This window comes from Hyperolius riggenbachi, chromosome 1 (assembly GCF_040937935.1).
Source record: "Hyperolius riggenbachi isolate aHypRig1 chromosome 1, aHypRig1.pri, whole genome shotgun sequence".
NCBI lineage: Eukaryota > Metazoa > Chordata > Amphibia > Anura > Hyperoliidae > Hyperolius > Hyperolius riggenbachi.
In genome coordinates this window covers 526,666,053-526,689,814 of record NC_090646.1, presented here as the reverse complement: position 1 = coordinate 526,689,814, position 23,762 = coordinate 526,666,053, and the positions used below count along the sequence as shown (strand labels likewise).

General features: G+C 46.3%; 1 protein-coding gene across 1 annotated transcript in view; it reads left to right on the top strand.

Annotated features, from left to right (window-relative positions):
- The first annotated feature begins 3,669 nt into the window (after positions 1-3,669).
- The window catches only part of FBXO21 (F-box protein 21), a 46,802-nt gene continuing 26,709 nt past the window's right edge, over positions 3,670-23,762 (top strand). The window contains 5 exon segments of the mRNA XM_068246029.1: positions 3,670-3,959; positions 7,247-7,382; positions 9,081-9,178; positions 11,944-12,065; positions 22,401-22,547. Coding sequence (XP_068102130.1) covers positions 3,685-3,959; positions 7,247-7,382; positions 9,081-9,178; positions 11,944-12,065; positions 22,401-22,547 — 778 coding nt within the window. The 5' untranslated portion in view covers positions 3,670-3,684.

Below are 23,762 nucleotides of genomic sequence, written 5' to 3'. Positions count from 1 at the left end.
ATGTGAACCAGGGTTTATTGTTCCCAGATGGTACCACATCTAATTCCATAGTAAATTCTATGCTGCCTCAGTTTTCTGCAGCTGCCTTTGTCCAGAGCTCGACTGTGATCAGAGTAGGTTTGGATTTTTTTTCTCTATGTCTGGATAACGTAGGTCACAATGGAGTTGATGCATGAAGCTGAGGTAATATTGCTGTGCGCAGACATGATACGGCAATATTACCATTACTACCGGCAGCAGGTTGCTGCGAACGTTGCTACGGCAACACTAATTAGTAACATACTTACCCTATAAATGCTCACGTTATTCAAGTACAGCGGGTTGTGCTAATAGCGTAAAGGCACCCGTTAGCGGTACGACAATCATTTGGGCACACTAATGGAAGGAAAGCTGCTCAATTTGATCAGATTAACAGAATCAATCTACTTTTCAAATCGGACGATCAGTCGTCTGGAGAATTGTATAGTTAATGGTCACTTTAACTTGCGGTAATCTGCTGCCGGTAGTAACAGTAATATTGTTGTGCGTTGTGTGTGCACACCAATATTAAAGCAGCTTCATGCATCAACCCCGTGGTTTCATGTTAACCTCCTTAGCGGTATGCCCGACACTGTGTCGGGCATACCGCGCTGTGGCCCCAGGAGTCCCCCATAAATAAATAAATGTTCCTAATAGCTGTAAATCCTTTAGCTAGCACTAGGCTAGCTAGTAAGAGCCTCCGGCACCTCTGGATCCCCCGCGTTCCCTCCGTTTATACATTATTCCCCTGGATCCAGCAATCACGCAGCCTCCTGCCACAGCTCCAGTCTCTCTATGGCGAGGATCGGGTTTGCGCATGACATCATGACATCATGTGCGATCCTCCCCTTAGAGAAGACCGGAGCTGTCCCTGGAGGCTGCGCCGATCGCTGGATCCAGGCTCTGTAATATATAAATGGGGGAGCAGCGGCGATCAAAGGGTGCCGGAGACTTCTTCTAGCTAGCCTAGTGCTAGCTAGTGGATTTACAACCATTGGGAACATTTTTTTTTTTAATCGGGCAAAAATTTACAAAACCTCCTGAGCGGCGTTAACTAAACAGTTACTGGCTTTCTGCAGTCACGTGACAAGCAGTGGTCAGGGCTGGTTCTAGACTTTTTGCCGCCTGAGGCAAACTTGTGAGATGTGTCCCCCCCCCCCCCCCCCGAATAGGTAGCCTGGAGGGGGCAGCAAGCACAGCGGCAGGAAGGGGCGTCAAAGTTTATAAAACGGCTTCAGTCACTCTTTAAGTGGAGCTTTAAAAACAAATAGCACGGATACGTTTTTTTTTTTTTGTTTGTTTTTTTTTTCAAACTCAGAAGCATACCTGGTATGGGAAGTTTGTCAGCCAATGGCGTCTCAGCCTTCCACAGCTGTTGGCCAGTACTGGGTAATGCCATCATCATGGTTTGATAGGTGCATAAGTAAATTTTATTATAGCATTGTGTATTGACAACTACGTTCATATTTCTAACTTCTTCCCATACCCCTTACTCCCCTCCTCATTCAAGCCACTCACTAAACACTCAATCAACCACTGGTGGTTGAGCACGGATACGTTTTAAAGCAAGTGTGAACTGACCATTAGTCTCTTCCATCCCACCACTGCCAGGGCCGGGCTGCCCATGAGGTGGGGTGAGGCTGGTTCCTCAGGCAGAAAAGTTAGGGGGCGGCACTCACCTGGCTGTGGGTGGTGGGGGCCACCGAGCTGAAGGGGGTAGCAGGCAGGAAGGGAGGCAGTGGGCACAGCAGCGGGGAGGGGGGGTCGGACCCCCCCTCCCTCACCTGGGTCCCCTGTTCTGCGCTCCCCCTCCAGCTATTAAAGGGATACTTAAGTTAAAAAAAATATTTTTACTCACCTGGGGCATCTCTCAGCCCCCTGAGAAGCTGTATGGTGCCCTCGCAGCCTTGCTCCGATCCTCCTGTCCCCGCCGGCGGCTACTTCCGGGTTCGGCGACAGCCGCCGACAGGCTGGGAACACGAGTGATTCTCCGAGTTCCCAGCCGCTATATCACCCTCTATATATACGCTATAGCAGCATAGAGGGTGATATAGCGGCTGGGAATGCAGAGAATCACTCGAGTTCCCAACCTATCGGCTGCTGTCGCAGAACCCGGAAGTAGCCGCCGGCGGGGACAGGAGGATCGGAGCGAGGCTGCGAGGGCACCATACAGCTTCAGGGGGCTGAGGGATGCCCCAGGTGAGTAAAAAAATCATTTTTTTTTTTTTACCTAAGTATCCCTTTAAGCGCAGCTGTGTAGTATGATCAGGCAGCAGGAGGGGGGGGGGGGGGGGGTGACTCACCTCTTCTGCGTTCCACTCTTGAAACTTCCTGCAATGCCATCCACTTACAGTACAGTGGGTGGCATTCCAGGAGGTGACGAGGGTGGAATGCATGCTGGAACGGGGATGAGGTGAGACATCCCCTCCTGCTGCCTGATCATACTACGCTGCTGCGCTTAATAGCTGGAGGGTAGTGCAGATCAGGGGACCCTGGTGAGGGAGGGGGGGTTCGACCTCCCTCCCAGCTGCTGTACCCCTTCCTGCTACCCTCTTCAGCTCGGTGGCCCCCACCACCCACGGCCACAGTGGGTGGTGGGGGCCACCGTATTTTCCCATTCCAGTACTAAATGTCTGGACACAGGCAGCAGCAGCATATCCCCCTTCCTAGCATAGACTGCACAGCAGGGGTGTAACAAAAGGGGCTGCAGAGGTAGCAACCGCACTGGGGCCCTTGGGCCAGAGGGGACCTGAAGGGCCATCCCTCAACTACAGTATTATTTCTCTATTGGTCCTGTGCTCATAATAATCACTTCTGTAGATACTTTAAATAGTAGTAATCATTAACAAACTGTTCCCCATTACCTGCTTGCACCTCTGACACTGTAGTTACCATTGGCAGGTTACGGTGCGCCGTATCACTTGTTATGTATAGAGTGCTTGGGGGGCCCCATTGTAAAACTTACATCGGGGCCCACAGCCATACCTCCCAACTTTTTAAGATGAGAAAGAGGGACACTTGAGCCATGCTCCTGCCACACCCCTGGTCACGCCCCTAGCCACGCATACCATAAAGATTTAATAATAAAAATATTTTATTTTATATTTCGAACCACACTTGTCCTTTCTATCCTGGTTTATTTTCCTTGATATAACATTTTAAAATTAGTAATATAATCAATTTAAAAGATGGGAATAAAGTTTTGAGTCAATCAAACACATTTTGTAGTAGAGAATATATATTTACACAGAAAGAGGGACAAAGTTCTGAAAGAGGGACAAATGAGGAGGAAAGAGGAACAAAGGGACAGCAGGGCTCCCAAAGAGGGACTGTCCTTCCAAAAGAGGGGCAGTTGGGAGCTATGCCCACAGCTCCTTAGCTAAGCCACTGCTGCACAGTTCTATATTATCTGTCAAGGTAGTGAACAGCTGTACCAGTTTCACACACGCCCACCCCAGTACTGGAAAGCTGCACAAAGAATCTATCAGCATAAACTAGACGCACGTTTAGTGTGTACAGTGTCACTATTTTATTTCATATTTTCCCTCCGCAGAGTCCGCACTACTGCAGCACTGAGTGGCTGCCCGAGTGCCCGGTGCTTGCTGGGCACGTCATGACGGCGCGACAGGCGGCTCCGCTGTATCATGTCACGTGAGCACGGCAGACATGGCTGCTCTCTTGGCCGGTGCAGAGACAGAGAGCAGCTTGCAGGAGGGGAGCGAGTCCCCGGGTAGCACGGCCAGTTGTTCCCCGGCAGAGGAGAGCAGGGTGCTGCCGCTGTACCCGGGACTGGCGGGGCTGCCCGGGGAGCTGCTGGAGCTCATCCTGTGCTGGGGACAGCTAGACTACAGAGACATCGCCAGCATCAGCTCCACATGCCGGAGGCTGCGAGCCCTGTGTGCGGCCCGGAGCAAGGTGTGGCGGAGCAAGCTGTTTGCCCGGTGAGTGAGTGCTGCTCTCCGGGCGGCCAGTGTGTGGGCAGCTCGCCTGCTCTTGCTCTGCTTGCTTTGTTGGGGGGCGTAGCTTGCGCAATGGTCACTGCAGTCAGACAGCGTGAAAGAGCAGCAAATGGAACGCACAGGGTCAGGGACTGATTGCTGAATGTGTAGGAGGCACTGGCCCTGATTCACTAACCAGCGCTAATCTGTTTAGTGTGGTTTGCGCCCATACATCGCGCACAGCCCTTATTGTGCGCAGTGCGATATTGCACCCGCTGCCCTGTAAACGTTGCGACGAAAATGGCGCATCGGGTGCCCCCGAAACTACGCATCAGGGGCACCCGATGTGCCGTTTTCGTTGCAGTGGGTGAAAAGTTATTGTCGCACAGTGCACTATTAGGGGCTGCGCATGCACTGCCCTGGGCTATGCGCGATTTAGCTTTGTGCAGCTTATAGTGCCTGCAAAGCTACATTTCGGGCACTGAGTGGCATTTTACTCCAGCGCCGGTTAGTGAATCAAGCCCACTGTGTCCATCTGAGGCTGGTTTTGGGTGGAGATCATATTAGCCAACATTGTCTCCCATTTCTTATGGATGGGTTGTCAACCCAAGCTGCTATCTAACATTATAGGGCCCATTAATTTATTTTATCAGGACTCTATGTTAACACTTCCTATTTTAGTTACTGCATATTTATCCATAAAAATAAAAAAAAAATGAGGTAGTGTCAAGTGGACGCTTAATCTATTCTATACACTTTCCATTATTCTTTACACATTGCATTACGCCTTGGATCAACTTCGCCTTTAGTAAGGTAAAGGAAACACACTAGTGTATTATAAGTGCAAGTGGTCCATTTACTACGGCAGCAGTGTAGCTAGACCACTAGTGGGTCCCATTGTGGTCACAATCTCTGCATCCCTTATTGCTATGCCACTATTTGAACTCCATTTAACCTCCTGGGCGATAATCCCGAGTTGAGCTCGGGTATGTCGCGCAGGAGGATTTTTCAGGCCCTGGTGGGCCGATTTGCATAATTTTTTTTTGGTTACACGCCGCTAGCACTTTGCTAGCTGCGTGTAACTTCCGATCGCTGCCACTACCCGCCGTGCCGCGCAGCCCCCCCCCCCAGACCCCTTGCACAGCCTGGCCAATCTGTGCCAGGCAGCGCTGAGGGGTGGATCTGGACACCCTCTGATGTCACAACGTCGATGACGTCATTGCGAGCGTCGCCATGGCGACGGGGGAGGCCAAGCAGGAGATCCCGTTCTGAACGGAATCTCCTGCTTGCGCTGATCGGAGGGGGTGGGGGGATGCCGCTGCACAGCGGCTATCATGTAGCTAGCGCTAGGCTAGCTACATGATTTTAAAAAAAAAACTGCTGCGCCCCCTCCTGGGCGATGTAATTGTATCGCCCAGAGGGTTAAAGGCTAGAAGAAAATACACAGGGCTAGTGCCAAATAGTTCAGCACAGCCCTGTATGTCCTAATGGCCAGAATGCGTCTTAACTTTGACCAGTAAGACATGGAGGGCATTAGTCAGTGTTAACCCTGCTGTTTTCTTAGCACTAGTCTACTTAGAGGACCCAGCAGGAAACCTCATAAGGAAATTCTGCTAATGTGATTGGATGGACAGCACCATTTTGAACTGCTAGGTTTCAGATAGGTTGTAATATGCCCACATTTTTTGTCAATCACAATACATTTGGCAATAGAGAGTGATTGGAGAACTGTTCCCTATGAGGTTTTCTGCTGGGTCCCCTAAACTAGACTAGTGCTGATTTATTTTAGCCCATAGCTGGAGTTTAAAGGAATCTTTAAACAAGAAAAAAAAATGAATTGAACTTATCTGATCTCCTTGCAGCGCCCTGGAGTTTTCCTTTTCCCACAATGTTTTCCTGGTTCCCTCCAGTAAGCAGCAGTGACCCCCCCACAAAGCTGCCCTGCTGCCACGAGTTACCGCCTACTGCGCATGCATGGCCTCAAGACGCACCCTGATCACGCTCCCACTGCCGGGAGCGTTCTGTGCATTAGAGATGCGAAGTTCGGATCTTTTCAATGATTCGGATGATTCGAATCGGATCATTAAAAAGATCCGGATCTTTGATCCGAATCTCGGATCATTTTACTAGGGAAGCATTCGGGGAGGGGGGTGGACAGATAGAGAAGGGGGGATGGTGGACAGAGACGGGCAGGGAGTGAACAGAAGGGAGGAGGTGAACGAAGAGGGGTGAGCAGAGAGCAGAAATGGTTTTTTGCACACAATACCCAATTGCAATCATATGCTTTACATATATTTCACCTATATGTTCATCTGTATACTCTGAATGCAAACGTCTCACAGTGAAAGAAAGCATTCCCCTTTTCTCACCTGGAACACATCATAAATTTAGGGAGAAGATAAGTGCAGCTGTTTAGAGCAGTGCAGGAGGATCATATTGCACAGCAATCACAGTGCCTGTGTTCCAAGCTGTCTGCAGTTAGGGCCTGTTTCCACTACACGCAGATTCTGCATGCAGAAAACTGACTCCAATGAATGCCTATGGGCCTGTTTCCACTGAACGTGATTTTTCTAATGCAGATTTCCCATAGGCATTCATTGGAGTCAGTTTTCTGCATGCAGAATCTGCGTGTAGTGGAAACAGGCCCTTACTGAGCTGTGCTTCTCAGCCAAAAGTTTCCCATTTGTTCACAACTACAACAGCCAGCCTATAATGAGCAGCACATTGCAGCCAGTATGTGTGCTCCACTGGAGGGAACCAGGAAGATGTGGGCATAGGAGGACTCAAAGGGGCTGCAAGAAGCCCCAGGTAAAAAATTACATTTGTTTTATTTTTCACTTAAATATTCCTTTAAGTGCTTGAATAAAGTTGTGTGTCTACTTCAAATCAGTAAGTAATTTACACCTTTGTTTTTTTTTACTTACACCTACTTCCTGTAAACTACTAAGACCCACACCTTTGTGTGGACACGTGACTTTTATCGTAGTGCAGGATGCATCTATTGTTAGTCCTACTTTGGTAGGAATAATCACACCTGACTGACCCAGCAAGAAGCTGAATCCATAGAGCAGAGAAAGCCAGAGGGAGCACAAAACAGATAACCCTGTACTTCCTGCGATATGGGTACTTGTATTTCTCTTTCCTGCCGTGTTTTGTATTTCCTTGCAATTTCAACTCCATAACATCAATCTTTGCAACCACGCTTACATATTTCATTTATTTTTGGGTAGAACAATTTTCTAATAACCTCTGTGTATGCAAAACTGTTCAGTGTTCTTTGTATTGTATAGCTGGCCATCTATCATCAAGTACTATAACCATATGGACCCTCTGGACTGGCGGGAAGAGTATAGGACCCGACACATGGCAGGCATCGCAGCACAGAAACTTGTATCCTCACTCTCAAAGGGACTTATTTTAGAACGGGTAAGTCTCCTGTTTTTTGGCCTTTAGTTTGTCCTTTAACAAAGAAATCCGATGACCTTTTGTTAAGTTATGAGAGCATCAATGGACCCCAATAGTCAATAAGTGAGCCAATTCTTCCTAAGAAACTTTTATTCATCGACATGCATAAGCCCTGATGAAGACACCTCAGACAGTATCAAAACAGTGGCTTATATTTGTGGTTGATTAGAAGGTTCTTAGGAAGTGTTGGCTCAGTTATTTCAACTGATAAAAGGGGTGGTGTCATTCATGTTTGAGAATTTCGAGCAATCTGCTATTTCTGATGGGTGCAACATCAAGGAGTGGGGATACTACATATTTCGGGGGTCCCCTTTAATACAGCTCATACACACTCAATTGTTGTCTTCCAAAATCTTTAATAATCATATTTGATTCCAGTGTTACAAATGACCGCTGTACAGAAATATTGCTCAGCTACAGCTGCACATCTCTTCAGTTTTATGGAAGGACAGTCAATGAGATGTTACCAGTTGTAGTGACTAGAATAGTACAGCAACAGCGCTCATTTGTCATTGATACTTCAATGATCTATCATGGTGGATTGTTAAATGATGTCAGGGGCATCTATGCAGACATCAGATTTTCATTGGGTGATCATAATCTAACATAGGCCTTTAAACAAAATACACCTCCCAGGCTGGTAGTAAGATGTTTTCATCTCTGATCTCCAAGGTTCTTCCACAGCTGTTAAGAGCTTTAAAACAGAATCAAGCTACAAGACGTGTTGAGGTCGGCATGACCTTTCACAGTAAAGTGACGTTGACATACACAGTAATACATGGGAAATGTACTTGATGATATGCCACAAATGGGTGTCTAATTCAAAACTAGGAGGTGCAGCAGATGTTGCCCGTCCCTCTCATATTCTCTCTACTACAAGCAGAGTTCCTCCTTTCACACCTGATTCGTTGTGATGCGCATCCACAGAAATAGGATTGCACCGCAACAATGTTACAAAATTGCATTGCAGGTTTTTACTGTGATGCAATATATACAGTGCAGCATCCAGTCCATAGACCTGTGCTTGCACCGCACCCTGAAACATGCAGGCAATGCCTTGCTGAGTCGGGACTCTTCGCACTGTAAACGGACTGGTGTGAAAGGCCCTATTGAAGTACATGAATCACATTTCCATGCCATTATTTTGTATTACTGGAGGATCCATCTTTACTATACTATTAAGGATGAAAAACCTAATATGGCTTCTTAACAGAACAAACACCCCAGTAAACGGAAATCTGTTCCATTTAAAAAAAAAAATCCTCCCCCTCCTTCTTGTACATATTAATGTATGTGTATGGATACTAAAGTGTATCTGAGATGGACCTATAGAAAAAAATGACATACTTGGGGGTTCCTGCAGCCCCCTTCAGGATGATCGGTCCCTCGCCGTCCTTCAGCCTGGTAATTTGGCCAGTCAGCACAGGCGCAGGCTCTTCCAGCAGCGAATTACCAGGCTGAATTGCACAAGATTATGATTTACTTGACTTCTATGTGCGTACTGAAATATTCGTTTTTATTTGCCTTTTGTTTGTATTATTATTATTATTATTCTTTTTGTACTTGTATTTATATTTATTTAGATGACTACAATTTTTGTTTTGTGCTTTATATTAGCTGTGCTTAAATTATACTAACGTGTTCTATTACTTTTTTCAGCGCTTGCCCTGTGAAGGGTTTACTGATCTTGAAAGTTTGGGCTACCCAATACATTTCATTGAAGATGAGCTTTTATGTATACTTGGTACAGAAGATGGGTAAGTTATATCATGTGAAATGGGTTCTAGGTTTGCATGCAGTTGGCATCCAGTGTGTGTGTGTGTGTGTGTGTGTGTGTGTGTGTGTGTGTGTGTCTTTGTATTTCTGTGCTTTGTTTTTTGTTACTAAAGATTAAAAAATAATTTTGTTTATTTGTTGTTGTTTTTTTTTTTTTTACATATTATTTATACACTACAAATGAGCACACATGAGCAGTTTTTTCTTGCTGTAGGGGGCAGGGGGGGGGGGGAAGAGTTGAACTTACCTGGGGCTTCTAATGGTCCCCCGCAGATCTCCTGTGCCTGCGCAGGCACTCACCGATGCTCTGGTCCCAGCCCCCAGTTCACTCCTGGAATTTGCGACTTTAAAGCCTCAAACCTACTGCAACTGTGCGGCCGCGCCCTCGCTTCCACTGACATCACCGGCAGCGTACTGCGCAGACCATACTGCGCGGTACACTCCCGGTGACGTCAGCATCTGTGTGCCAGCTCTGTGTCTTTCTCTGTGCTTCCTCTGTGTCTGTCTCTCTCTCTCTCTCTCTCTCTCTCTCTCTCTCCTCTCTCTCTCTCTCTCTCTCTCTCTCTCTCTCTCTCTCTGTCTGTGCTTCGTTTGTGTCTATTTCTGTGCCCGTTCTGTGTCTGGCAGGTATTGGAGGCCACCTATGGCTGCCGGCAGGTATTGGAGGCCACCTATGGCTGCCGGCAGGTATTGGAGGCCACCTATGGCTGCCGGCAGGTATTGGAGGCCACCTATGGCTGCCGGCAGGTATGGGAGGCCACCTATGGCTGCCGGCAGGTATGGGAGGCCACCTATGGCTGCCGGCAGGTATGGGAGGCCACCTATGGCTGCCGGCAGGTATGGGAGGCCACCTATGGCTGCCGGCAGGTATGGGAGGCCACCTATGGCTGCCGGCAGGTATGGGAGGCCACCTATGGCTGCCGGCAGGTATGGGAGGCCACCTATGGCTGCCGGCAGGTATGGGAGGCCACCTATGGCTGCCGGCAGGTATGGGAGGCCACCTATGGCTGCCGGCAGGTATTGGGTTTTACTCATAATGGGTGGGAGATATTGGGAGTTATCCATGACTATTAACAGACTGAGAGGCCAATTGTGAATGCTGTTTAAGGTGAGATTATGTATGTGTGTGCTTGAACATTGAGGGGCTCTAATAAAGACTGGGGCCCCAGCCCAGTCTTTATTAGGGGCCCCTGGGCTGTCATGTGGACCAGTGTTTGTGATTTTAAATTTATTTTTTGCAGCTTCTAGGATGCGGTTGACAGGTGAGTGGTTAGGGAGGGGACCGTGTGGGAGATGTGCCTACACGGGGCGTCCCTGTAAACGAAGCAATTCACGATTGCGTCCAACCGAAGCCTCCCACCTGAATGCTAATCTATGTAATTCCTGCTAGGTATGGTACAGCAGGCAAAGGGTGTATGACAGTGCACCTGATTGGCTGACTAGCGTCTGCTGGCCAGATAGAGGCAGGCTATTGCTCTGACTGGAAGTTAGCAATTGTGTTTGTTGCAGTTGGCAATCAGTTTAGAGGTGGTGGGGTGAGTTCCCTGGAGGTGAGAGGTCCAGGGCTTGCCCGCACTTCCCTCTAGGTGTCGCATGGTGGTTTGGAGGCCCCAGTGAGTGAGATACCTGGGGCCCCTGGGCTGTCATGTGGACTAGTGTTTGTGATTTTAAATTTATTTTTTGCAGCTTCTAGGATGCGGTTGACAGGTGAGTGGTTAGGGAGGGGACCGTGTGGGAGATGTGCCTACACGGGGCGTCCCTGTAAACGACGCAATTCACGATTGCGTCCAACCGAAGCCTCCCACCTGAATGCTAATCTATGTAATTCCTGCTAGGTATGGTACAGCAGGCAAAGGGTGTATGACAGTGCACCTGATTGGCTGACTAGCGTCTGCTGGCCAGATAGAGGCAGGCTATTGCTCTGACTGGAAGTTAGCAATTGTGTTTGTTGCAGTTGGCAATCAGTTTAGAGGTGGTGGGGTGAGTTCCCTGGAGGTGAGAAGTCCAGGGCTTGCCCGCACTTCCCTCTAGGTGTCGCATGGTGGTTTGGCGGCCCCAGTGAGTGAGATACCTGGGGCCCCTGGGCTGTCATGTGGACCAGTGTTTGTGATCTAATAAAGACTGCCAAGCTGCACTGCCATTTACCTGGCAATCACTCCTGCATTGCTACCTTTCTAAGATGCAGTTCCTGAGAGCACAACCTTCTCTGTCCCCCAAATTTTTGTCCAAGTACTAAAAAGGGAGACAAGGCAAGGTAATGTTAGTTTTTATGCTACTTTTTTTTGCAAATTCATGCAGCTTGAAAAATAAACTGCTTCAGCAGCATTTGCAGTTGGTTTTCAAGCTGCATAACTTTACATAAAGTTAGCATAAATATTGCATCAACTATGAATTATTAGCATCGTATCGACCATCCCTACTGCGTAGCAGAGACAAAAGCTAAATTGATGACATTGTGGCCCTACTGACATTTGCAGAAGGACCGCAAGCAGCCTCTTTTAAAATAAATAAATTAACCCTGGGGCGAAATGCCTCCCTGGCCCCTGGACCAGCTCTGTGTTTTTGTATAAATCTTTTGGTGGTTCCACCCTGGTATGCTTGGCAATGTTTCATAAGCAGAACGTTTTTCAATACTTGGGACAAAGTTATGGAATCATTCTATAGTACAATCGCTGATCTGCAATGAATACGTTTGGCATTCTGTGTTAGAGGGCACAGTGGTAAACAGAATCCTTTCTCTCTTCAGGAAGTCTTTTACTCAGAAGTACTGTGCGAAAAAAATTCTGTATTTTATGCGACAGGAAGCTATTATGTGCAGACTGAAAGAGTTTCTGCAAAGACCGGCGGACCAACAAGATATATTAGAAGGTATGTCTTATATTATTCCCAGCTCTTTGTTCTCTCTTTCATATGTATTGCTGTAGCAAGAAACAAATGAACTTCAACTTGCATAGTTCTGTAAGTTGAAAAAGACACCGCTGAGTTCTACTTAAAAAAAGTGTACCAGAGATGATACACTGGCGCTCATGAGTACCGTGGCTACCTTTGCCGGCCTCTTCAGCCCCTCCAGTCTGGCGCTACGACTCCCGGTAACCCAGCCAATTGTAGTCAGTCGTGAGCTTATGCGCAAGCACTCCCATTGCGCCTGCAAAGAACTCTACAGGGGACAGGAGCGCAATGAGGGCTGTGCGGGCGGCCAAGCCACTCATGCCCAGAAGGCCACTACTGCCTGGATTACCGGAAGTCATAGTGCCAGAACAGAGGGGCCGAGTAGGATGGCAAGGGAAGATGCTAAGTGCTAGTGAAGCATCTCAGGTTCACTTTAAAGCGGAATATAACCCTGCATTTCAACTTTGCTCTAAAACATTATTTACAGCATATTATATGCAAAAAGCATTTTTTTTTACTAGACCAGCATTGGAAGGGTTAAACACAGAGGTTTAAAGTTCCGTGGAGAGATATGCAGAAGTTCAGATTGTTACATTCTATTTAGTTATATGTATCTATTGAGAAATGTTACACACTCTTTGGCTGTCCTCCAGCTCCTTCTCAGTCAGAGAGATGAGTCACATTCAACACTTAGATACATTTATGTAAACAAAATGTATCTATGTCAGCTTCGGATGCGTCTGCAGAAATCTCCAGGAACTTTAAAGCACTGTGTAACCCTTCCAATGCTGGTCTAGTAAAAAAAAATGCTGGTTGCATATAATATACTGTAAATAATGTTTTAGAGCAAAGTTTAAATGCAGGGTTATATTCCGCTTTAAGGTAGCCATATCTCTATCAATGAGGGCAGTGTTCTCCCCAGAAACTTTTTTCAGCCGGGTGGTATGAAAAAGTAGCCGGGTGGGGAAGTAAGGGCCCTTTTCCACTAGGAAGCGCAATCGCGCTGCGATCACACAACCTCCAATTTCCACTATATGTGATTGCGCCATATAGCTGCCGGGAATGGTTCACAAATGATCACAATCGCCCGACGATTGCCATTCTGAAAAAAATGACAGTTTACCATTTATTTTTAACACTTTCAGACACAGAAAGAAGAAAAAAAAAAAGGAACACAGCATAGTTATTTGTGTGTTTGGCACTGTACATACATATTTCAATCTCCTATAACATGTCACCTCGGGTAGCTTTTAAGTTAAAGCTATAAGGAAACTACCACTTAAATTTACTTATCGATCAGAGGTGAGTTCTGTTTTAAAACAAATTTTCGAACAAAGTAGGTGAGGAGGGGAAATGCATTGCATGCCCCACAGGAACAGTGGCAGCTCCCAGCATCCCTGCACAAACACCAAATATTCCCACATAGGATGAGATGATATGACACACTGACATTTTCTGTGACAAAAAAAAATGTGACTGTGCTGCAAATTCCAACAATGCTAGGGACAAAAACCAATCACCCACAGCAGAACTATAAAGTCCAACAGATTCTGTAACTGTCCTAAGAAAAGCGGCGACTGCATTTTAATAAAGTAGAAAGATAATTACAAGAGCTCAGAAATCTTCACAAACACTCAGAAGTATACTTTAAAAAAATGTCAGCAAATTCTCAATAACTGCAGAAATCGTCAGAGATGAGTACTGTAGTGCTACGCTGAAAGCTAATGCAGAAAGCAGCACTGCACTTGTATAAAGCCGTTTACAAATTCACCAGAGGTTCCAACTCGGTAAAAAAAAAAAGAGATTCCAGTTCAACAGGAGCAAAGAGCAAGTACACATGACAAGCAGTGTCTCTAATCCTGCATCCTCTAATCGAGCTACATTCCTCACCCACTGTCTGTTCCCACTTTCCTCTCCACTCAACTGCGTCTCTGCCTCCAGCTCACTTCAGGCATGCCTCAGCCTCAGAGCTCTTCATCTTCCTCCCCCGCGCGTACAGCGTGTACACCGCTAGACAGTTGCTAGACTCTGACAGTTTCCGGGGGCGGGCGTCTCCTCCGAGCAGCAGGCAGGCATCTCTGGTCTCAGGACGGATCTAATCTCTTTGCTGCTCGGACGCTCTTTGCCGCTTGGACACTGGCTAATTATACCACATGGGTGGCCAAATTTTACCCGGGCGGCCGCGGATCTTAACCGGGCGGCGCGCCCTGCTAATATGCTCTGGGGAGAACACTGGAGGGGCAGATTTGACCAAAAGACAAATCTGATAAAGTAATATTCTTCACTTGTTAGTTGAGAACATTTAAAGATAAGAAAAATTCATATAACAATGACTAAAATGTTGACCACCTACTCTAATGTGACCCATATATACCAAAGAGCAATTGTATGTGTGTCTGTGACGTCCTATTCATTTGTGAGGTCCAGAGGGTACAATATTAGTTACCTTAGTTGAGGGAAGTTTCTGAATCCTCCAGAGGTTTCCCAGGTATTCCTCCCGACCACCAATCCAGCCCATGGAGCCTTGGAAGTTCACAATTGCATTCATGTACTTCAACGAGCGCGGCTTCACAGGACGGCTCTCACAAGCGTAGTAAAGACAATTAACCCTCAGTACACTCACATGCAAATGTTCATACGAATACATTCACTGAAATCAATTAGCCATATACACTCACCTAACGGATTATTAGGAACACCATACTAATACGGTGTTTGACTCCCTTTTGCCTTCAGAACTGCCTTAAAGGATACCCAAAGTGACATGATGAGATAGACATGTGTATGTATAGTGCCTAGCATACAAATAACTATGCTGTGTTCCTTTTTTTCTTTCTCTGTCTGAAAGAGTTAAATATCAGGTATGTAAGTGGCTGACTCAGTCCTGACTCAGACAGGAAGTGACTACAGTGTGACCCTCACTGATAAGAAATTCCAACTATAAAACACTTTCCTAGCAGAAAATGGCTTCTGAGAGCAAGAAAGAGATAAAAAGGGAATTTCTTATCAGTGAGGGCCACACTGTAGTCATTTCCTGTCTGAGTCAGGACTGAGTCAGCCACTTAAATACCTGATATTTAACTCTTTCAGGCAGAGAAAGAGGAAAAAAAAGGAACACAGCATAGTTATTTGTGTGCTAGGTACTGTACATACACATTTCTATCTCATCATGTCCAGTGTTCTCCCCAGAATTTTTTTCCAGCCAGGTGGCATAAAAAAGTAGCACGTAGCAAGTAGTAGGGTGGAGCACGATGAGAGAATGCAGGGCCGGTGCTTCTGTAGGAAACTCTGCTTACAGCATAGGAGGGGATGAGTTGATGACAGCCGGGTGCTCACCAAAACTAGCCGGGTGGAGCACCCGACTAAAAGGGCCTGGGGAGAACACTGATGTCACATTTCACTTTGGGTATCCTTTAATTCTTTGTGGCCTGGATTCAACGAGGTGCTGAAAGCATTCTTTAGAAATGTTGGCCCATATTGATAGGATAGCATCTTGCAGGTGATGGAGATTTGAAGGATGCACATTCAGGGAATGAAGCTCCTGTTCCATCACATCCCACAGATGCCCTATTGGGTTGAGATCTGGTGACTGTGGGGGCCATTTTAGTACAGTGAACTCATTGTCCTGTTCAAGAAACCAATTTGAAATAATTTGAGCTTTGTCACATGGTGCATTATCCTGCTGGAAGTAGCCATCAGAGGATGGGTACATGGTGGTCATGAAGGGATGGACATGGTCAGAAACAATGCTCAGGTAGCCCGTGGCATTTAAACGATGCCCAATTGGCACTAAGGTGCCTAAAGTGTGTCAAGAAAACATCCCCCACACCATTACACCACCACCACCAGCCTGCACAGTGGCAACAAGGCATGATGGATCTATGTTCTCATTCTGTTTATGCCAAATTCTGACTATCGAGACTCATCAGAACAGAAAGACGGGTTTCTTTGGTTCCGTGCTACTGCTAGCCGTCTGCTCCTGCACAGAGCAGCCTTGCCCTTGTCAATAAGCTTCAGGGGGTCCCAGCGTTGGAATGAGGAGGGGGACGGGGGAGGCCTCTGAATTGTCCTGATGCTTCCCTCTACTTGGGCAAATACCCATTTGGGGCACTTTTTCCCCTTCAGGTACACCTTAAAGAGAACCCGAGGTGGGTTTCTGACATGAATATTAGGACACAAGAGGCTGGTTCTGCATACAATGCCTAGCCTCTGTGTCAGTATAGTGTGCCCCCAGGCCCCTCGTGCACTCTGCTGTACCCAAATATAAAAAGCACCACGCTAGCGACACACAGCTTGTCGCTAGCTGGCTGTTTACTGTTGTACTATCATTTACCGCCAGTGCCCCACCTCCTGTATATTGCTGCTCCCCGCCTGCGTCGCTTCCCTCCCCACATCCGTAAGCCGATTGGAGGAAGCTTACGAAGGCAGGGAGGGAAGGGACGCAGGCGGGGTGCGGCGATATACAGAGGCGGGGGAGCGGTGGGTGAATTGCAGCACAAAGGTAAACAGCCAGCTAGCGACAAGCTGCGTGTCACTAGCGTGGCTGTTTTTATATTGGGTGACAGCAGAGCGCATGGGGGGCCTGGGGGCACGCTGTAAGGACACAGAGGCTAGGCAGTGTATGCAAAACCAGCCTCTGTGTCATTGTATGCAGAACCAGCCTCTGTGTTCATGTCAGAAACCCACCTTTGGTTCTCTTTAAACGAAAGAAATGGGGCCTAGCGAGTCCCTAAAAAAAAATGTTCCTTACATTATCCAGCCAATGGCTTAGCCTGTGTATGGAGAGATATGTCAGATCAGTGTTGGTCAGCCTGCAACATATAGACAGCCACAGTTATGGACTGAAGATTATGTGTTGCATTCAGTAACAGCAGAAACAGCATTTATCAGCACACCAATGTGCAGTTTATAGCACACTCCACAGTGGCTTCTGGCACAATAAAGAAGCGTGTTATAAATCACAAATTGGTGTGCTTTGTTTCTGAATGACTTGTAATATTGTGTAGAGCAGCATGTTGGGGTAGTTGTTAGCACTCTTGCCTTGCAGCGCTGGGTCCCCCGTTCGAATCCCAGGCAGGGCACTATCTGCGTGGAGTTTGTATGTTCTCCCTGTGTCTGTGTGCGTTTCCTCTGGGCACTCTGCTTTTCTCCCACATCCCATAAACATACAGATAATTTAATTGCCTTCCTCCTAAATTGGCTCTACATGATACATACACTATACGATACATACATAGACATATGACTATGGTAGGGATTGGATTGTGAGCCCCTCTGAGGGACAGTTAAGGGACAAGACCATATCCTCTCTACAGCGCTGCGGAAGATGTCGGTGCTATATAAATACTAAATATTAGGTTAGCAGCTCCCAGCCCATATTCCTGAGTTTTCCGTTTGCATGGTAAGTAATAGTAGTTATGCATATGATTTGCATCTGAATTGAATGAGAAGTGTGCAGATAGCTTATTAGAGGTGCTGCACATGTGAGCCGTTGGTCATTTCAGATGCAGCCTTTGTGGTATGCATTTTTGTGGAACCTACATGCAGCCTTTGTGGAACCTACATTTTAATGGACAGTGAGGAGAGCCTCACTGTCCATTAAAATGTAGGTTCCACATTTTTGCTTAGCTGCTCCCAAAGTTATGCATATGTTGTTTTTAATTTAGGTTAGGCCACTTGCCCGGAGGTCTGCCTCACCGTGGTGCAAGTGTCCAGTATATTATACTTTGCATGCAAACTATAGTGGCAAACCAAAGTTCCTCCATAGTATAATAAATGTAGCATTTGTTTTGGACGCAGGACATGCATTTTCAGCCTAATAGAGGTGGTGCATGCATGAGCGATTAACCAAGTCAATTGCAGTCTGTATTTTAGGGATGCACAACCCCCCCCCCCCCTCCCCCTTTTCATTACTAAATATTACCTTATCAAGTGCCCAACAATAACGACGGTGTGCCTACTCTATCCATCAACATTACAGCATTCAGGGACAGGTATTCTTTATTTTTAACCACTTCCGGATTCTCGGAGCGTATATACACGCCCCTGAATCCAGAAGTGTATACCATGGAAACGGCCGCTCGTATGAGCGGCCGTTCCATGTCAGTTCCCGGAGGGTGTCTCCGTGAACACCCTGCGAGCCGATCGGCAGCTCGCAGGGTAAATGTAAACACACGGGGAAGATCTTCCCCGGTGTTTACATGTATACGGCGCTGCTGCGCAGCAGCGCCGTAGAGGAGATCGGCGATCCCCGGCCTCTGATTGGCCGGGGATCACCGGCATCTGATAGGCTAAAGCCTATCCCATCAGGCGCAGGACGGATTTCCGTCCTGCGCCGCTCACAGGGGGAGGGAGAGGGAGGGAAGGAGGCCAGGAAGCGCTGCGGAGGGGGGCTTTGAAGAGCCCCCCCCCCCCCCCGCAAGCGCAAGCAGCCGGCGGCGATCAGACCCCCCCAGCAGGACATCCCCCTAGCGGGGAAAAAAGGGGGGAAGTCTGATCGCCCTGGCTGCTAGCTGATCTGTGCTGTGGGCTGGAGAGCCCACGCTGCACAGATCAGCATAAAATTTCATGGTGTGGAAGTGGTTAAACAATAGGCATTTTCTTTATTAAAGCCTATTCGTACAAAATTTGAAAAAGCAATTGGCTGCCATAAGGTTATACATAATGATTTTGGCTTCCTTACCACTGTTTTTGCTTACCTATTTTAAATTCACAAGGGGAAGACTTTCTGCTTCTGGCATTGGGGTTGCTAGGTGGACAGCAATAGACCTCATAGCTTGGAAACGGAGGCTTCACCTTGAGGATTTAAAAAGGTTACAAAATCTGTGGTAAGAAAGCATGTCAAGATTTTTTTTTTTAGAATGATTGGCAATTTTATTGTGCATCAGTTTACTTGTATTAGTCTGTGCATATGGACTTAGCTAAGCTACATGCATGAATTGGATTATGTATGCTTGCCTTGCACCATTGACACCTGGCTGTATCCTGGCATACTTTATATCCTGGCAAAACGTTTGAACACCCCCTAAAATTGGGCAATCCAAACACCATTTATGTCTGTGAGGTTGTTCATCAGCTTAAAGAGACTCCATAACAAAAATTGCATCCTGTTTTTTTATCATCCTACAAGTTCCAAAAGCTATTTTAATGTGTTCTGGCTTACTGCAGCACTTTCTGCTATCACAGTCTCTGTAATAAATCAATGTATCTTTCCCCTGTCAGACTTGTCAGCCTGTGTCTGGAAGGCTGCCAAGTTCTTCAGTGTTGTGGTTCTGCTATGAACTCCCCCTTCCAGGCCCCTCTCTGCACACTGCCTGTGTGATATTTAGATTAGAGCAGCTTCTCTCTTCTCTCTTATCTTTTACAAGCTGGATAAATCCTCCTCTGAGCTGGCTGGGCTTTCACATACTGAGGAAATTCAGACAAGGGCAAAGCTGTTTGCAGGAAGAAAAGAGCAGCCTGAAACTTCAGTGCATGAGAGATGCAGGGGGAAAGAAACACACAATTGATCTCTTGAGATTCAAAAGGAAGGGTGTATACAGCCTGCTTGTGTATGGATGTATTTTCTATGTGTGGACATACTGTACATCAACCTACTTCCTGTTTTGGTGGCCAATTTGTTTGTTTATAAACAAACTATTTAAAACTGTTTTTAACCACTTTTAATGCGGCGAGGAGCGACGAAATTGTGACAGAGGGTAATAGGAGATGTCCCCTAACGCACTGGTATGTTTACTTTTGTGCGATTTTAACAATACAGATTCTCTTTAAAGGCAAGTCCCTCCCACTCAGGGAGATGGCCCTCAGTCTAACAATCACGGTCATCTCTTTAACAAGAGGGGAAAACATTTTTCTCATTAGTTGACTACGGCACATGACTTTTACCAGTGTCATGTGACCCTAAACACAAGTGAGTACAGCTTTATTCTGTTAGAGTAGGTGGGAAGAAAAGCAATTATTGAGCACAATATTGCCATAGCTCCAAACTCCACCATACACGAAGGGATCAGCTCACTTGTATCATAAAACGTCCAATCTTTATCTGAAAGGTGGACATGAACAATCAGCAATTCAGCAGTAACTGCTCATGCATATCGGAGCAAAAGATGTCTCCTTAGTCATAGCTAGAGTATAGTGTGTTCCATACAGGTATATAGAGCAGGGGAACCCCACCCACAGGGAGGTACATAAATATAAAACCTCTATATGGGGAGGTGTGAGGAGCTCCCCATCTTTGGAGATGGGAATCCCTATGTCTCCAGTATCGTGTGGTATGGGTGAGGTATAGACAATCTGCTGCTGATATGGAAAGGCCTCCAAAATGCACTGGATTGGGTTTTGTTTTTTTTCAATATATTAATGACAAAACATTAAATGTGTGTTTTACCATTTGCCACAACCCAATACACATTGATTATTTGGATGTGAATTAACGTGATGAGGTTGACACAAACAAAATGGCTTTTCGTAAATCTTGCTCTGGTAATAATTTACTCAGGGCTTCTAATTGTCATCCTAGACATGCAGTAAATGCAATTCTAGTGGGGAATTGACATGAGCGGTAAGGAATTGCTCAGGTTCTCAAGGAATTGCTCAGGAGCTGTGTACTACTGGAGGTACAGTAATGTTTGGAGGACAGCAAGAATCTCAAAGTTGTGGCCCTGCGGGATGAAAAATTAGAACCATCCATTAGAATCTTATGGCGCCTCTCATCAGCATGCAGGACAGAGAGGTATTTCTTATTAATAGCGACAATTTTGTTGTATTCTAGACTGTACTGTGTGACAAACGTTACAACTTTTCTGTCCTTTATTAACTTAGGGCCCCCCTTCAAGAGATCTCTGTGGTCCCTGTCCATAGGCCTGTGCCACACACTTTGTCTGCCAGGGCCAGTAACCTCTCCCCTCCAAGCGTTACTGTACCTCCACTAGTTCTTGACCCAGTTCTCGAGATCGTGAGCATTCATACATATTGAAAAAACCATCCAGTGCATTCCAGGGGCCTCTCCATAGCAGCAGCAGATCGTCTATACCTTACCCATACCACTTGATATGGCAGACATAGGGGTTCCCATCTCAACACACTATACTCCAGCTGTGACTAATGAGACCTCTTTTGCTCTGATACACGTGATCTGTTACTGCTGAATTGCTGATTGTCCATAGGTCCAATTTTCATAAATAAAGATTGGACATTTTACGATACTGGTGAGATGATCCCTTGGTGCCTGGTCTAGACCCAAGGGTATTTTAGAGCTTGCTGGAATCCTGTTATAAACACGATTCACGCGTAAATAATTTTAGACCTTAAAATACTCACTAGTATAACTCTTCTAAAGGGTTGAATGCCTACAGAATGTTTTTTTCTTTATTTTTTTATGCAGTTTTTAAGGGACATATGCATCCTGTACATTCGCATCGCCAGCCGTCTGGTTCACTGGCTGCCATCACATTCATGTTGCACCGCCAATGCTGGCATGTCTGCTAGGGTCCTGCAGGGTACAAGCGCTGGTATACAGATGGAGTCCCAGCAAAAGCAAGGGAGAGCCTTTAGGCTGGGTGACTGCACTAAAAAAACACTCTGAGAATCTGAATAGATTGACACGCATGTGAATGGATCCTATGCTCAATAAGATCAGTTCACATACCATATTTTTCAGACCATAAGAAGACAAAAACCAGGGTAAAAAAAAATAAACATCAGTGGTGCAGAGTCTTCTTCCCTCAGTCCACCCCAGTTATCTCCCCCTTGTACCTCGTTTCCTTCTCTGTCCCTCCTGTGTCCTGGTCATCAGTGTTGTAGCAGTCATGCTACATTGTCCTGCTTCCCGTCCCGTATGTGCCCCTGTGTTTCCTCTATCTCCCCGTGTCTCCTCAGTGTCCTGTGTCACCTGTCAAGTGTCCTCCTTCCCACCCATCTCTTATGTCCCGGTTCCTCCTTTGCCCTCCACCCGTGTCCCCATATGACGTACTTACAAATTGCCTGAACGATGCAGCAGGAGTCCCACAATGACTGCAGATTCATGGATTCTGCTCTGGTTTAACAGGACTTGTTTCAACCTCCAGCGCTGTGCAGCCAATAAGGCACTGGAGCTGCAACAAGTCCATCCAATCACTCCCGCCTCCTCTTCTAACTGGATCCGACAGTGCTGAGGCAGGAGCAGAGCTCCGTCATTGAGCCAATCACTTACCAATGCTTAAAGCCTTTACTCGGAACCCATGCCATATTTCTCAAGAATGCATAATTTAGTTATAAAAAGTTTTTATGTAATTTAGTCTTAATATATTTGACCCATTCATGTTTTGTATTGTGTAGGAGCTGTTCTCATTGACCAGTATTGTAACCCTCTGGAAGATGTGAGCCTTGCCGACATTCAGAGACAGATTGAAAATATCCTGGAAAAGGTGAAAGCTTATCTGAGTGTAAAGAACAGCCGACATCCAAGTCTCTCTCTGCAGGCAGGTTTGTAAGGACAGTTTACTTTGTGCCCACTCTGGAGTTGCTTTTGGCAACATTATTTTGCTACTCACTAATATATATTCACGGTATAACCTACACTTTCAAATGTAGTTGGGACTACAGAATGATGATTTGCATTAGCATTTTCAGTGCTTTTCTGCTTGAATGAAAACATCCTCTGTGCTTGGTTGAGACACTTAAAGAGGAACTCCAGTGAAAATAATGTAATAAAAAAAGTGCTTCATTTTTACAATAATTATGTATGATTGAGTCAGTGTTTGCTCATTGTAAAATCTTTCCTCTCCCTGATTTACATTCTGACATTTATTACATGGTGACATTTTTACTGTGGGCAGGTTATGTAGCTGCTGCTAGCTGTTTTGGCAGTTGGAGACAGCTGTAAACCGCTATTTCCTGTCTGTGAACCTTGTTACATTGTGGGAAACTGCCAAAAGTACCTCCGTTCCTCAGAGCTTCTTGTGGGAGGGGTTTCAGCACAAAATCAGTCATACATCGCCCCCTGATGGTCTGTTTGTGAAAAGCAATAGATTTCTCATGTAAATGGGGGTATCAGCTACTGATTGAGATAAAGTTAAATTCTTGGTTTGAGTTTCTCTTTAACAGTTATTGTTATTACTGGCTGGGGAATGCCAGCCTGGTCTCTTGCAAAGGCCAGGACAAGGTAAGTGTTTTGTAATTGTGTTGCTTGCCTGCAACACAAGAGAGCAGTGCTGGAATTTGCCATACACTTACTATTTGAGGCCGCAGCTTTGGCTTAGAATATCTGCCTGCTTTTTTAGTAAGCATACTACACTGAGCTATTAGTAAGGTCACTTGTGTTTCTGTTCAATGCCTTGTTGCATAACCTGGTGCTTTTTTGCTACAAGCCTGTGGATGATGCCCATTAGGTCTCTCACATGTCAGGCTGAATGGCACACTTGTCAGGCAGTTCAGCCTCCTCTCTGCTGCTACCAAGTACCTTTTAGCTGCTATTTAATGCCATAGAGTGGTAGCATTTATAACATGCAATGTCGCATCTGAACGTGGCCGTGGCCATGCATAGATGTAATTCAATGCGGTGCACACCTTTCCACTTTGCATGGGGAGTGTTTGCAAGGGCCCAGCCGGTGCACGGGGTCAGCTGACAGGTGGTGGGTTCACAATCTTCAACCTTCTGTGTCAGAGGCCTGAATGAGTGTACTGTGTGTTTTAGCACAG